Raw genomic sequence first — 15,873 nt, forward strand, 5'->3', positions numbered from 1 at the left:
GGAGTTCAGGACCAGCCTGGTCATGTTGGTGAAACCCCATCTCTACTAAAAATACAAAAATTAGCCAGGCATGGTGGTGGGTATCTGTAGTCCCAGCTACTCGGGAGGATGAGGCAGGAGAATTGCTTGAACCTGGGAGGCAGAGGTTACAGTGAGCCAAGATCAGATCACACCACTGTACTCCAGTCTGGGCGACAGAGCAAGACTTTGTTTCAAAAAAAAAAAAAAAAAATTATTACAAACAAGGGAAGGTATTAGGGTATTAAAAGAGGTAAGTTTTCTATACTTCACTGTAATTGGTAAAATTACGATGCCAGCAGAATATGATAAGTTTTGCATATAATTTAATACCTAAGCAACAATTTTAAAAAGGGATATACTCAAAAGCACTGTAGATAAATCACAATGGATTTCTAAAAAACATTCATGTAACCCATAGGACTGTAAGAAAAAGAAAACAAAAAAAAGACAGAAAACAACAAAATTTAAGTCTTACCATATCAATAACTACCTTAAATGTGAATGGCATAAATATACAAAATAAATGAAATGTATTGACAGAATATGTTTAACCATGACCCAAATATATGTCATCTGTAATAAATTTACTTCAAAATAATTATATAAGCAAATTAAAAGCATAGAAAAAGATAATGTGGAAACATTAATCAAAAGACTTCAGTGCAAACAAAATTACCAGAGTCAGAGAGGAACATTATAGCATGATAATAAAAAAAGCCAGTCCACTAAGAAGATACAGCAATCTTAAATATATAAGCATCAAATAACAGAGCTGAAAAATATGTGCAACAGAATAATATAAATGACAACAGGAATAGATAAATCTGCAATTATGGTTGGAGACTTCAATACCACTCTTTCAAAAACTGGTAGAACTACAGAAAAAATAAGCAAAGATACGGAATTCAACAGCACCATTAACCAACAGAATCTAATTGACATTTACAGAACACTCCATCCAGCAACACCAGAATATACATTGTTTCAAAGTGACCATGGAACACATACCAAAATAAACTATATCCTGGGCCAGAAAGCAAACCTCGACAATCTTTTAAAAATTGAAATCATACAGAGTGTTTTCTGACACACAAAACTAGAGATCAATGACAGAAAAATAAAAGGAAGATCACCAAACACTTGAAAACTAAACAATGCACATCTAAATAATCCACAGATCAAAGATAAAGTCTTAAGGGAAATTAAAAAGACAATGAACAGTGCTGAGACAGAAATTTATAGCACTGTATGCACTTATTTAAAAACAGGAAGATCAACTCTCTAAGCTCACACATCAAGAAGGTAGAAAAGGAAGAGAAAAACCAAAAGTAAAAACAAGCCTAAACAAAAAGCAGGAAATAATTATAAGAATAAAACTCAATGAGAATACATATACTAAAACATTTCATTGTACACTATAAAGACATACAATTTTTTCAGTTGAAATCATTGGAGGAAAACATTAAGGTACTAAGAAAAGGAAAATAAGAGAATAGTATGAACAGCTCAAAAACATAAGTTTGACAGCTTAGATGAAATGGACCATAACTCAAAAAACAAAGTACCACAATTCACTTAAAATGAAATAAATAGTTCTATAACTACTAAGAAATTTTTTTATATAACTTAAAAACACCCATAAAAGAACTATTCAGGCCCAAATAATTTCACTGGAGAATTTTACCATGTTTTAATAGAGTAATTAACACCAGTTCTACACAAAATCTTCCAGAAAATAGAGGAGAAGGGGGAATACTTCTCAATTCATTTTATGGAGCCGGAGTTACCCTGATACTAAAACTAGAGCAAGACAGCACCAAACAAACCAAAAAATAAAATACAAAATTCCAATCTATTATTTTTTATGAATATAGACACTAAAGTTCTTAACAAAATATTGGCAAATAGAATATAGCAATATGTGAAAAGAATTGTGCACCATGACATAGTGGGGCTTAATCCAGGGATGCAAGGCTGGTTTAATCTCTGAAAATCAACCAATATAATCCACAGTATTAATAGGCTAAAGATGAAAAATCACATGTTCGTATCTTGGCAAAATTAGACACCATTTATAATTAAAACCTCTCAGAAAAATAGGAATAGAGAGAAACTTGTTCAACTTGATAACATCGATAAAAAACCTACAGCTAACATTATGCTTAATGATAAAAGACAGCGTGCATTCCTGCTAAGACAGAGGACTAGGCAATTATGTCTGCTTTCACTACTTTTATTTAGTGCAGTCCTGCAGGTTCTAGCCAGTGCAATAAGACAAGAAAAATAAATAAAAGACATACAGATTGGAAAGGAAAAAAAATGACTGTCCTTTTTCACAGATAACATGATTTCTATATAGAAAATTCCAACAAATCTGAAGAGAATTCCTGGAACTAATAAATGAGTTTAGCAAGGTCATAGGATATAAGATAAATTCAGAACTCAATTGTGTTTATATATGCTATCAATTAACATGTGAACACTGAAATTTAAAATGTACCATTTATATATACCTTTTAAAATACGCCATTATATTGCTCAGAAAAATTAAATACTTACAGGTAAATCTAAGCACAACATATATAGGACTTGTATGCTGAAAATTACAAAACATCAATGAAAAAAATAAAATTTAAATAAATGGAAAGACCTTGTTCATAGATTGAAAGACAGCATAGTAAAATGTCAATTCTGTACAGATTGTTATATAGGTTTAACACAATTCCTGTCAAAATCCCAGGAAGAGTTTTTGTTTGTTTGTTTGTTTGTTTGTTTTTTAAAGATATAGACAAAAGTGTTCTACAGTTTATGTGGAAAGGTAAGAAACTGGGATAGCTAAAATGATTTTGAAAAAGAAGAATAAAGTGGGAGGAATCAAACTACCCTATTTCAGGATTTAATATATAGCTGTAGTAATCAAGACTGCGGTATTGGCAGAGAAATAGACATAGATCAGTTAAACAGAATAAATAGACCCTTAAAAATATGCCCAACTAATTTTTAACAAAGGTGTAAAAGCAATTCAGTGGAGAAAAGATAGCCTTTTTAACAAATGGTACTGAAGGAACTGGACATTCACAGGCAAAAAATGAATCTTAGCCCAAGTCTCACACCTTTTACAAAAGTTAAAGTAAGTCACAGACTTAAATGTGAAATATAAAAACATATCTCATTTAGGAAAAAATAGAAAAAAATCTTCATAAATCTAGGGCTAGGTGAGGTTCTTGATGACTCATAAAAGAAAAAGTAATAAATTGAACTTCATCAAAATTTAAAACTTTTTTGCACAAGACCCTGTTAAGAGAATGAAAATGCAAGCTATGAAATGGGAAAAATATTTGCAAATCACATATCTGACAAAGAACTGCTATCTGGAATATATAAATAATTTTCAGAACGCACCAGTAAACAAAATACATAATTAGAAAATAGGAAAAGTATGAACAGACATTTCACCAAAGAAGATAACCAGATGGCACATAAACACATGAAAACATATGTAACATCATTAGCCATAAGGGAAATGCAAATTTCAAGCATGAGATATTACTGTACTTCTATCAGAATACCTAAAATAAAGAATAGGAAAAATGCCACATGCTAGTAAAAAGGAGGAAAAACTACGTCACTCATACGTTGTTGGCAGGAATGTAAAATGGCATAGCCACTCTGGAAAGCAGCTTGACAGTTTCTTAAACAACTAAACATGCAACTACCATGTAACCCAGCAATTTCACTTCTGGTCAGTCATACAGAGAAGTAAAAACTTATATTCACACGGAAACCTCTACACAAATGTTCATAGTAGCTTTATTAATAATATCTCTAAACTGGAAACAAACCTGGATGTCCTTTCAACATCTATACTGTGGAATACTACTCAGCAATAAAAGTTAACAAACTCTTAAAAATTAACAAACCCAGTGAATGAGATTGAGTGAAAATGCCCAATTCCAAAATATTACGTGTGTGACTCATTTATATAACATTCTCAAAATGACAAAATTATAGAAATGCAGTACTGTTTAGTGGTTGCCAAGGCTTAGGGAAGGGGTGGGGGCAGGAGGGAAGAGGGTGTGACTATAAAAGGTCAACATGAGGGATGGTTATGGCTGTGAAGATGTTCTTTATCTTGACTGGGTTAATGTTAGTATCACAGTTGTGATATTATACCATAGTTTTGCAGTTGTTACCATTTGGGGAAACTAGGTAAAGGGTGTAGAGGATCTCACTGTTACTAGTATTCCTTACAAATGTATGGGAATCTACAGTTATCTCAAAATAATAGATGAAATTTAAAAAAAAGTTTAAAAACAAAAGGTCAACTGTTTTGATCAGAAACTTTGATCTAAAAGGAAATCCAGATACCCCAAATGAGAAAGTTAAGAAGGACTGGGGCAACATGGAGAAGAGAGAGAACACTGACCTGGTTGGGAGGAAGATCAGGAAGGTTTCACAGAATTGATCACATTTGGATTGAGCCTTGAAGAATATCAGGCATCCAGGAGTAGAAGATAGGAAAAAATATGCAGACCAAGCTAAGGATGCACATTTTTCATCGTGCATGGTCAAAAGTTGTGGTGCTATGTCTCAAGGTATATATGAGGCAATGAGATAGTTTGGAGCCTCCATCAAGGAGAACCTTGAGTAATGAGGGCTAAGTCTCAAATGCCAGGCTCTGAGTTAGAAATGAAATTAATTGGTGATTCTATCAGGGAAGAGCAGTTACTCCAATGCACTTGACACACAGCTTCAGGAGCAGAGAGAGCAATGGCCTATTCCCAAGCCACTCAGGTAGGCCAAATAGGCATAGTAATTCAACAATCAGGATTCCTTGACAATTAGGTGGCATTCATGCTTTCACGTGTGGTGAGTTGCATGTTAGAGACAAAGAAAACAAGAAACGATGAAGTCCTGAATTGAGGAAATGGAAAATGGAATAGGAAAGACCAGATGGATAATGGAGACATTTCAGAGGACTTGGAGACTCCCAGATTAGGGAGAAGTCTGAGCTGATTCCAGATTTCTAGTTCAAGTTACTGGAGAAGGGACCAGGAGGTCCCTTCCTGAGATAGATACATGTGAAGATAAAAAGATGCAAAGGGGAGGGAGATAATGCATTGGGTTGAGACACATTAGGTGTGAGGTGATCCTGGCAGTGTCCAGAAAATAGTTGGTAATTTGGTTCTGCAGTTCAGGAGAAAGAGTCAGACTGAAGACATGGCATCAGAAGTTTGATGAGGCCACTTGAGTGAGAAGAGGTTCAAGGACAGAACACGGGAGAATATTGACTTTCGTATTAGAGAAAGTGTTCAAAGTGGAGAGACCAGAGATGAGGAGAACATCTGTAAGATGGAACTCTGAAGTCTAGGATGGAGAGTCCCACAGATGAGATTATCCATAGTAGAGTCCCAGAGTCACAGAGATCCTGCAGGGTCAGACATGGGGAACGGGCATGGAATTTGATGCAGAAGGAACAGTCGTTGCAGGGAAGTAGGTGGCAAAAGTGAAGAGCTGCGTGAACAGTAAGGAATGGTGGCAGGGAGAGAGTAGGCAGCTGCGACTGGCTTTTCATTTTTCAATATAATTCTTAGTATTATTATTAAAGTATTCTCCACCCATTAATTTTCTTGCACATGAAGAATTATTCTCTAGCATCATTTTTATCAACCTGTATGTTTATGAAGAAACTAAAACTAGCAGAACCGTGAAGAATAATTGAGTGGTGAGAAAACCTTTTATAAGAAAGTTGGACATTTGTAATGTCTCAATTCCAATCATCTTATGTATGTTTTGTTTAAATATAGTTTCTGTTATTAAAAACAATATTGGTGGGTAAATGAAAGTTTGCAATTTAGCTTTGGGTTACTTTTAAATTTCAGAACTAGATTATGAACTCTGTGTGCATGCGTGCACATGGGTGTGAATTTCATAAAAATTGTATTTTCCAATTGTTGATGAAGTTCTCTTTTCCATTTCTGATTTTAGTTGAATGCCTGTGAATCTAATAGTAAAAGACTTTTGTTTCACAACCTCTGGGAATACCGTGTAGTTGCAGAATATGAGATTTTAGAGACTGAAACTAACCTGGTGGAAATTCAAATTCATCTTTTTATCTTTTAGATAAAAGCCTTTGAAATCCTTTTAGTGTGAAGTTATCAGCAGGCTTGATTCTCATATTACCTCATTACTAACCCAAGGAGTTTTCAAAATGCATGGAGAACAATGCTCTGTGGCTGAAACTTGGTTTTTATCCTTACTCCAGTCCAGTGATAAGCCAAATGTGGCCCACCTAGTTCTACTTGGGAAATTCTGCCTGTTCACCCCAATATACCTTTGGAGATCACAAGATCACAGCACATATAGAAGGTTCTCATAAATTGTGCACTGAAGAAATCTGTTCAACTTTGAGCATTTTCAAAACTTCTTAAACCACAGAACCTTTTTCCACATTAACATTTCATAACTCACCTAGGAGTTTTGTAAGATAAGAAGTGAAATAAATGCTTTTGAGCGGTTGATGCTTCAGCACTGAGGTCTGTACTGCTGGAAGTGAGGGCAGTGTTCTCTGTATATTTTTGTTTCATGAATTGGACTGGGTGAAGTAAAAGAAAAAATTCTTACTGCACTGATCTCCCTTCTACCCCCAGAATGGCAAAACATCAGCTTATTAGGTATTAAGCTTTTGCATGTTTTCCTGAAAAATTATTTTCATCAGTTGTTGTATCTACTTTCATTCAATGGAATACACTGTCCATTAATAAATGTGTAAGATATTTTGTTAAAGATAGAAAAGTATGAACAAAGAAGTAGTCATATCAAGTTCACCAATTGTTATTTTAAGGCTTACTTAAAACAGGATAATTCACTACTTGGAGGAAAAAGCTAATTTCCAAAACTGCAGCTACGTAGTGATTTACTTATTCCATAAGCCTATGATCTTATCTGCTCGGATTTACATTTGGAGCAGTAAAACCTCTGGCAGCTGCTCTTAGCTGTCTGCATGAAGAGGAGACAAGAGATAAGAACATTCCTGATTTTATTGCTCTCTAGAACATTTGAAGTTGGGGTGGGGGTGGGAAAGATGAACCTATTGTGACCATAAAGCGTCCATCGAGTCTGATACCAAAGAAGTAAACCAGTCCTCTTAGAAGATGTGGTAAATCTCCCAAGCCACCGGCCTCCATTTTTCAAAACCTGTCAAAGGCTTAAAAAAGAGGAGAGCTGCTGCCTCATCTTCATCAGAAAAGCAAGCACTCCAATGTTAACATAGTTTAGGGCTTTGGGAGAATTATTGCCAGGTAGAAAACTTTCAACTATTCTTATTGTGAGCTCCCCAGATGACCTTACTGTACTCCCAAAGAGCTCCGTAGGACCCTTAGCAACCTTGGAGCAAGTCTCAGCCCAATCCAACTAACAATTCCAGCCAGGATGCAGTGTGGGACAGCATTTAGGGGAGGGTGTTGACACACACTCTGCCCAGGCACACCCACCAATAGCATCACCACTGGGAATGTGGCAGCTCTTAGTACGATTTAATTGGAAACCATTTGGGATTCCTCTCAGGTGAGGGTCTCTAGGAAGACTTAAAACCCCTGAGTTTTGATGACTTCCAGGTTGTGCTAATGGGTCTGTATTAGCTCATTCTCAGGACCTAAAATTTTCTTACGCTTTCTTTTTTGGACATTAGTTCTTCAGTTAAAAGCTGCCAAAATCATGACAGAATCTGGTAGGGGGGAATTTTTATTGCCTAATAAATAATCTCATAGGAGGTCATAATTCCATATTAGCCACTAAATATCTGAAATGTATAAAGCATGCAAAGTTGGGTCCAAGATGTGGATGAAAAACAGCTCGGTGACATTTCTTAAGAATTATTCTTTTTCTTTTTTAATGTGAAAGGAGAGCAAGAACATTCTCCTAAATCCCATACTTAGAAAGCTGAACATTGCCTGGAGGTCTTAAAGAATTACATTGACAAAGCCATTTTTCTTTAGTTTTTAAATTACACATAAAAAGTTCCCCCAAAGAATTTTGGAAGAAATCACAAGCTTTCAGATTCATTAGACATAGAAGGACCTCTGGAAACTCCCTTCATGGCCTTCATCGTCGTCCTAGGAAGACACTGAAATCATGCTAGGGAGAAATGAAGCTCCTCAGTTTTGGAAAAATGTTCATTATTGTTTCAGTCTTCCTCTGTAATGCACCCTGGACCCAGCTATGCTCAATAGCACAAAGTTTTGAATTGTTCCGCTCTTGTGAATAGCTGCTTCCCCCAACACACACACACACACACACACATACACACACACGCCAGCCACTGCTGTAGTGTTTTATCTCCTTGAGGACCACTGTTATCTGCCTAACTCATTTTAACCCTGAGTTCTTTGAACCTCTTTGTCCTTTCATCTTCCCTAAAATTGCTATGACTTATACCTCTTAAGTCATCCCCCCCCAAACTACTCATCTCCTAAAAATAAAAATCAGTCCAGTGGCAAAATTTGTTGAAAGGCAAGGAGAAACCATTGTGTCTTGGTTTATGGGAATAATGCTGGGCAGAGAAATCTTTATTCTTTGAAGACTGTCCTCCTACCATGGCACAGTGGAGCTCTCCAAGGAGGTCTTTGGGGGTGGACATAAACTCAAAGCAATGCACATCTTATGTGCTATTAGGTCTTTTCTGAAATGATAATGCTGACACTCCTGTTATTTTCCTTTTAGGCAGGTTGGGCCAACATTTCCCATCTCAAATAAAATATATTTTCTCTGTTGACAGAGACCAGATACTGCTACACTCAGCACACAATGGAAGTCACAGGAAACAGCATCTCAGTCACCAAACGCTGCGTCCCGCTGGAAGAGTGCTTATCCACTGGCTGCAGAGACTCCGAGCATGAAGGCCACAAGGTCTGGGCAACAGAGCAAGTGACCAGTACTACATAGCCAGCTGCTTCTCTTCAGACATCTGCCAGTAATCATGAGCAGATTCTTATTCCCCCATGAAGGCTGCCTTTTGACTGTCTTTATGCTCTATGAAAAGACTCTTCCTTTCGTGTTTGCTCTAAAAGAATACACTTATATACCAGAGCATAGGACAACTGATATAAATTGTGTAAACACACATCAAGAGGGTATTCAGTGTTATTGTAAACCCTTTCTTCACTCAGAGGAAAGTAATAAAGCTACTAGAAAAAAGAGGAGCGAGGGACCAGTGATGCCCATCACGGTGAAGCTTTGCAGATGTACCCCGTTCATTCATCACAAGGGGACTGAGGCAATTCAGCTTTGATAACTTTCTGTAAAGTAGGGCTCATATTGTGACTGGGATGTCAGTTTGGCGAGGGTCCGTTGGCTCTTGAGTCATTAGGTGACAAGAGACCCATCTTGTGTGTTTGCTTAAGCTTTTTCACCTGGTACCTGTAGAAGCCTGTATACGGAAACACCTGGTGCCTACGTACAAAAGCACTCAGTGTAAAATGAGCTTGGGAGGTAGCCTTGAAGGGCCATATGAAGATCACAGAAAGGCAGCCTCGCCTTCCTGCTGTCTGTACCTGTGACCTTAACATATCAGGCCTTGGCCTTTATTTAGCAGCTGAACACTTCTCCTGCAGGTGGCCTTCCTGCTGGTTTGGGCAATGTCCACTCTCAATACCTGGGAACAGCACTGTCAGTAAGGGCTTCTTTTTCTTAAGGCAGACACCTAATTTTCAAGCAACCTCTTGAATACACTAATAATTAAAATTTTAAATATAATCTGCCTACTCTGCTCCTGGTTCAAACTGAGTAAAACCAAAGGCTTTCCCTGACCTCTCCAGCAAATTGGACTTGATTCTGAGGAGTTACTGTGGCCTCTTTACTAAGGAGAAAGTTAAGGATTAGAGAAGTTGGGTCATATGCTCAGTCACACAGCTGGTAAGTAACAGGCACAGAATTCCAACTCACCTCTGGTTTGGAGTCTATCTCTGCAATATTATACTGTCTTCCTGGCACATGTCAACTGTGACTAAAGACTCAAATCCCTGCAGGATAATGACTGTATAGAATATTATTAATAACCATCCCATGACTAGGAATCACCTGGGAATCTTGTTAAAATGTAGTTCTAATTCTCCGTCTGGGGCAAGGTTTGAGATTGTGCACTTGTAACAAACTCCCAGCTGATGTTGGAGCTGCTGGTCTATACTTTGTGTAGCCCCAAGACAATTTTTGCACTAACTCTGTGGGTTTCTTTCTTTCTTATGATCTACAAGTAAGGTGGTGTAAAGCAGGAATAGCTGCATGAATGAAAACCCTTCAAACAACATTAACTCACCCAATGAGAATGGAGACACTTATGCAAACAGTTCTATGAAAGTCAGTACACAAGTTGAAATTACCTGGGTTGTTGCCACTTGACTCTCACTTGAAAACTTAGCAAATGAAGGCTTACCCTCTCTTCCTCAAGTAGTCAGAAAGAGCCTCATGGAAAAAGGACGAGTTTCGTTATTCCCATTTTAAGGGCGAAATAACTGAGGCCCAGGAAGGCTACACACCTTTCTAAGAATCGTATGAGTAGGGGGGTGTCAGAAACAAAACCTAGATCTCTTGTTTTTTTTTTTTTTTTGAGACGGAGTCTCGCTCTGTCGCCCGGGCTGGAGTGCAGTGGCCGGATCTCAGCTCACTGCAAGCTCCGCCTCCCGGGTTTACGCCATTCTCCTGCCTCAGCCTCCCGAATAGCTGGGACTACAGGCGCCCGCCACCTCGCCAGGCTAGTTTTTTGTATTTTTTTAGTAGAGACGGGGTTTCACCGTGTTAGCCAGGATGGTCTCGATCTCCTGACCTCGTGATTCGCCCGCCTCAGCCTCCCAGAGTGCTGGGATTACAGGCTTGAGCCACCGCGCCCGGCCACCTAGATCTCTTGAAGTTTAGCCTGGGGGGTTTTCCTGTTGACCAGATTGCTTCTAGATGAAATATTATCCCCAGCCTTCCTGAACATAGAGTTGGCATCTCCTTCATAGATCAGGTAATTTTGACTTGCATCTTGCCATGTGGGTGACAGTTCCTTCAAAAACCCTGCCTCCTTCCAAGACATGCTGGCTTCTCATTATCTTTTTTTCTTCCTTTCTTTCAGGTCTGCACTTCTTGTTGTGAAGGAAATATCTGTAACTTGCCGCTGCCCCGAAATGAAACTGATGCCACATTTGCCACGACGTCACCTATAAATCAGACAAACAGGCACCCACGCTGTATGTCAGTGATAGTGTCCTGCTTGTGGTTGTGGTTAGGGCTCATGTTATAGCAGCTCAGTGGCTCCATGTGTTAATAGCGATCCGTGGGGATCTCGATGGTCCACAGTCCTGCATGAGTCATTGGCCTGACAGTAATTACACACATGTGACACAACACTCTTGGAGGTCATCACAGCCAAGCATTGCCACTTACCATGAGGAATAAATGCTTCATTGTAGCCATTTTGAGTCTAACCAGGACCCATCAAAGCCTTCTCTCAGTACAGCCCAAGTTCCATACCATAAACCTTTGTTTTCATTCCAAGAAGTAGTTCTGCATTTATCGAGATCTGGGGTTCTTAATTTGGAAGAATACGTGCATGAAATGCAGTAGGTCCTGAGACTCTAAGATATTAGGAGTATGTTATAGGGGCATGTATAGATGTGGGCTTTTCAGGAGAAAAGTAAAGAACCATTGGTTTAAATATAATCATGAATTCATTTGTAGCTTTAGAATTTTAAAACATTGACTCCAAAACGAATGGACTGTTTCCTTGGAAATTCTGACTGAGTCCCTGGAAGAGTAGTAATTCCAACAATTCCAGCCATTTGTTCAATTAATTTTCTTAACATTCTTCTCCCAGTGCTGGGAATTACATTCCCTGTGTTCCGTGCAGAAGACAAAAAGGCAATCATAAAAGTTCGTTACATTTGTGGGGGTGCCTGGAGGAGGATTTTCCCCAACTTAATGGAGCCAATGTCCATAAAGTGGCTGTGTTATAATATATTCTTCATATAATATACTTCATGTAATTGGTGAGATCGGCCTTCTCCTTGACTTGGCACCTAATTCTGCTTCATGAGATCCTAGATTCCACCTGAGTCAATTGTGTCCAGAGCCCCAAACCAGGATGGAGTTGTTTTCCCCAGATATGGGGCTCTATTCAGCCATAGGTAATCTAGACAGAGGATTTCAGAATGAAAGGAAAATGTGTGGAGATTAGTCCTAGTTCATTCTGAGGGCCAACTAAGTGGCTCAGCCAGCTTCTTACTCCGTCGGCAGTTCGTACTGCCAAAGAGCTCCCACTTCCAAATCCCCAGTGACTTTATGGAGAAGAATCTGCATTAAATTGTCTTTAGAATGATAGGGAAGCAAGGCATAAAATGCGATGATGAGGAGAAAGTAGACCAGTGGAGTGATTGCAAGACTCACAAGGAGACTCAATGGGAAATTTTTATTTCTTTTAGATATTATTTTTGAAGTAGATGGTAAAGTTTTTGTCATCCTTCCTGTATTTTTTGTACCCCAAGTTATGATTTTTCTTCTTCCTTGTAAATAATTTAAACAGTATTTATTTTTGTAAGGCATAACTAGAAACTAAAATATATTCTAAAAAATTCGTTATTCTGAACAAAGTGATCAAATTAGAATACATATTTTTCAACAGTGGTAGAGCTTTTAATATATGTTTATTGAAAGTTATCTATAATACTTGCACCAGTGTTGAAAAAGTTAACATGTGAGCAAGAGCAATATGTCTCAAGGATTTTTCTCATGGTTTCCTCAGTGATGGTGTCCAGGAATCATTCAGGTGGTGACCATCACTGGTCTAAGTTTCTGTGCAGGGTTTTGGGATGTGTTTGTGTGAAACTTGGTAGAACCATGGCTAATAAAGAGGACAGTGTTGTCAGGGTCCATCTGCCCTCCATAGAAAAATGTCTCTGGCTCATAAAATGAGACTCCCTCAGGGACTAAATATGAACTGACAGCAGTAACTCTGATACAAAATAATCTAAATTGCATCAAATGGCCTTAATTCAGAGTTTGTTAGGCTTATCAATATGTTACTTTTAATTGGGGTAGGAAAGTAGAGGGAGAGAAAGCAAGACATTTATTAAGCACCTCATATGTGCCAGGCACTATGCTAAGCACTTTACATAAGTTAGGATTAATCCCTGCAAGAATCCTATAAGGAATGTTACTAGTATTTCCACTTTCCAAATAGAGGTACCAAAACTCAAACACAATGTTGTGAAGCCGTTTCCTTCAGATTTAGGTTATGTGGGATGAGGTGGGATTGAAGAGGAAAGGTGGAATTATCCCCGTAGAAATACTTTCAGGCCTGACTTCATGGGAATTCATCTGTCTTATCATGTGGAGTTTATCTCGCCCTGCTGTTGCAGGATGCCATTTGCATGTGTCCCCAGATGATGTTTTTTCTTTGGGGAGTAGGGGTTTGGCTTCCTCATTCATCCCTCTTGCTAAAAGAGGAGATAGTTGATGTTGCATCTAAAGATGCTATAAGACAATGAAAAATTGATGTTGTACATACCTGCAAGTACCATTTTTGTGCATGATTACACTCCACTGACATCTTCCAAGTACTGCATGTGATTGAATAAGAAACAAGAAAGTGACCACACGAAAGCCCCCCTGGCTGATGTACAGGGATCAGTTCCACAGTGGTGCAGATTCAACTGCCACCCCGGGAGTGCTTGCAGACTCTGCATAGATGTTGCTGCGTGCATCCCATGTGCCTGTCAGAATGGCTTGTGTTTAATTCTCTTGAAAGAAAGTGATTTGCTCACTATCTCCAGCCTCAAGGAGCCAAGGGAGGTCATTCACATGGAAGGTCCAGGACTGGTCAGCCATCTGACTTTTCTAACACATTAAATTCTCCATTAAATCTCACCATTGGTAATGGCGTAAGTGTAAAGAGCCATGATGTGTATATTAAGCTATGTGCCACATATTTATTTTTAGACCCTCCACAGCATTCATGTCAATATGGGATTAATGCCTAAACTTTGTAAATATTGTACATTTTGTAAATCAATGAATAAAGGTTTTGAGTGTCTCTTACCAGGCTCCTCCCTGCAAATGCAAATGTCAATCAATGATTAATGCACCCAGGTTATGTACAAGGCACTGGGCTTATTAGCACCACAGGGAACTTGCTTCCGGAGGCTCGCTTTCTAGTTGTATAGACAAGAATACACGCATGAGAAGATAGAACACAATTCACCAATGCCAAATGATTCATACAGTCTGTTTACTGCAGAAAATAAAAGAAGGAAAGACGACCAGACTTTTCAATAAGGTCTACAGCTTCCCAAGAGCATGTCTTTGTTAAATCAGGAAATATAAAAATTATGTGTGTGTATGTGTAAATATACCACCCTATTAACTATTTTTAAATCTTACTCTATTTTGGGGATTGTGTTAATGATGATACACCAGAAAAGATTTCCTCTTGATGGTTTCTTCTGCAACAGGAAACAAATATTGGAATAGTGTACATGTCATTTTTATCTATATAATGAATTTATTATATTTTTCTTAGTAAAGTGATAGACATCAAAAGCAAGCTTGAAAAATGTCAGCTTGTTGGTGATTCCTGATTATTCTCCTCCTCCTTGTTTTTGTTTTGTTTTGTTTTGTTTGAGACAGCAGGGTCTTGCTCTGTTGCCCAGGCTGGGATGCAGTGTCACCATCATGGCTCACTGCAGCCTCAAACTCCTGGGCTCAAGTGATATCCTCCTGCCTCAGCCTTCCGAGTAGCTTGGACTACAGTATAGGCATGTGCCACCACACCTGGCTAGGTTTTAATGACATTTCTTGCAGAGACAGAATCCAACTATGTTGCCCAGCCTGGCCTCAAACTCTGAGGCTCAAGCAATCCTCCCACCTCAGCCTCCCAAAGTTCTAGGATTATACATGTGGCCACTGTGCCCAACCTCTGGTTGTTCTTTAATTACTTATGTTTTGAAATTTCCAGGGAAATCTTTTCCACAAAGTAATATGTTTTCTCTTGGTCTGAATCAGTGACACAGTTGGTCACTGATGCTCCTTAAAAGTGTGGTACTTACGTGAAGATAGCTCTTATTGCTGATCTCCGTGAATAGTTATGTCTGTTTAATGTCAGTGGTACTGCAGGTGGACTGTGCTTTTAGAAAATTTGATTTTGAAGATACAGACTTACATGTTTACTTAATGTGGGTTTTTTGTTTGTTTGAGACAGAGTCTCGCTCTTGTCACCAGGCTGGAGTGCAGTGGCGCAATCTCACACTTACTGAGACTCCTGCCGCGGCCTCCCGAGTAGCTGGGATTACAGGTGTCCACCACCACACCCAGCTAATTTTTGTGTTTTTAGTAGAGACAGGGTTTCACCATGTTGGCCAGGATGGTCTCGATCTCCTGACCTCATGATCCACCTGGCTCAGCCTCCCAAAGGAGTTTTAAAGAAATTCTTCACTTTATAAATGTATTTCATATCCCTTTCCTAACACATTTATTTTATTTACAAACAAGATTCAGGGCATGCCAGCTCTGTAAAAGGTAGAAGTGCTGCCTTGGCTGTGTTACAGTATCTTTTATCTGAAATACTTAAAGAGTGCTTACAAATGTTTTTATAACTTTAACTTACCTACTAAGAGTGAAGTACATGAAAACACTGAGAATCTGTTATAAATTCTCGTCGTAACCGGGGGCACTTGAACTTAAAGATTCAGATATTTTTCTAAGATTGCACCTGAACTTGGGGCAGGAGTAAGGCATGGACAAGAAGCATCATGACTACCTTGGGGCACTCTTCACTAGAGTCTACTGAAAACGGCCTATGATTTAAAAAAAAAATAATAATAA

At 38.5% G+C, this 15,873-nt stretch overlaps 1 protein-coding gene across 1 annotated transcript in view; it reads left to right on the forward strand.

The window, feature by feature from the left end:
* The window catches only part of LYPD6 (LY6/PLAUR domain containing 6), a 150,122-nt gene extending 135,526 nt beyond the window's left edge, over positions 1–14,596 (forward strand). The window contains exons 4-5 of the mRNA XM_025404681.1: positions 8,798–8,928; positions 11,132–14,596. Of these exons, the coding sequence (XP_025260466.1) occupies positions 8,798–8,928; positions 11,132–11,299 (299 nt within the window). The 3' untranslated portion in view covers positions 11,300–14,596. The remainder of the gene's footprint in view (positions 1–8,797; positions 8,929–11,131) is intronic.
* The last annotated feature ends 1,277 nt before the right edge of the window (positions 14,597–15,873 follow it).

Source organism: Theropithecus gelada, chromosome 12 (genome assembly GCF_003255815.1).
Source record: "Theropithecus gelada isolate Dixy chromosome 12, Tgel_1.0, whole genome shotgun sequence".
NCBI classification, from domain to species: domain Eukaryota; kingdom Metazoa; phylum Chordata; class Mammalia; order Primates; family Cercopithecidae; genus Theropithecus; species Theropithecus gelada.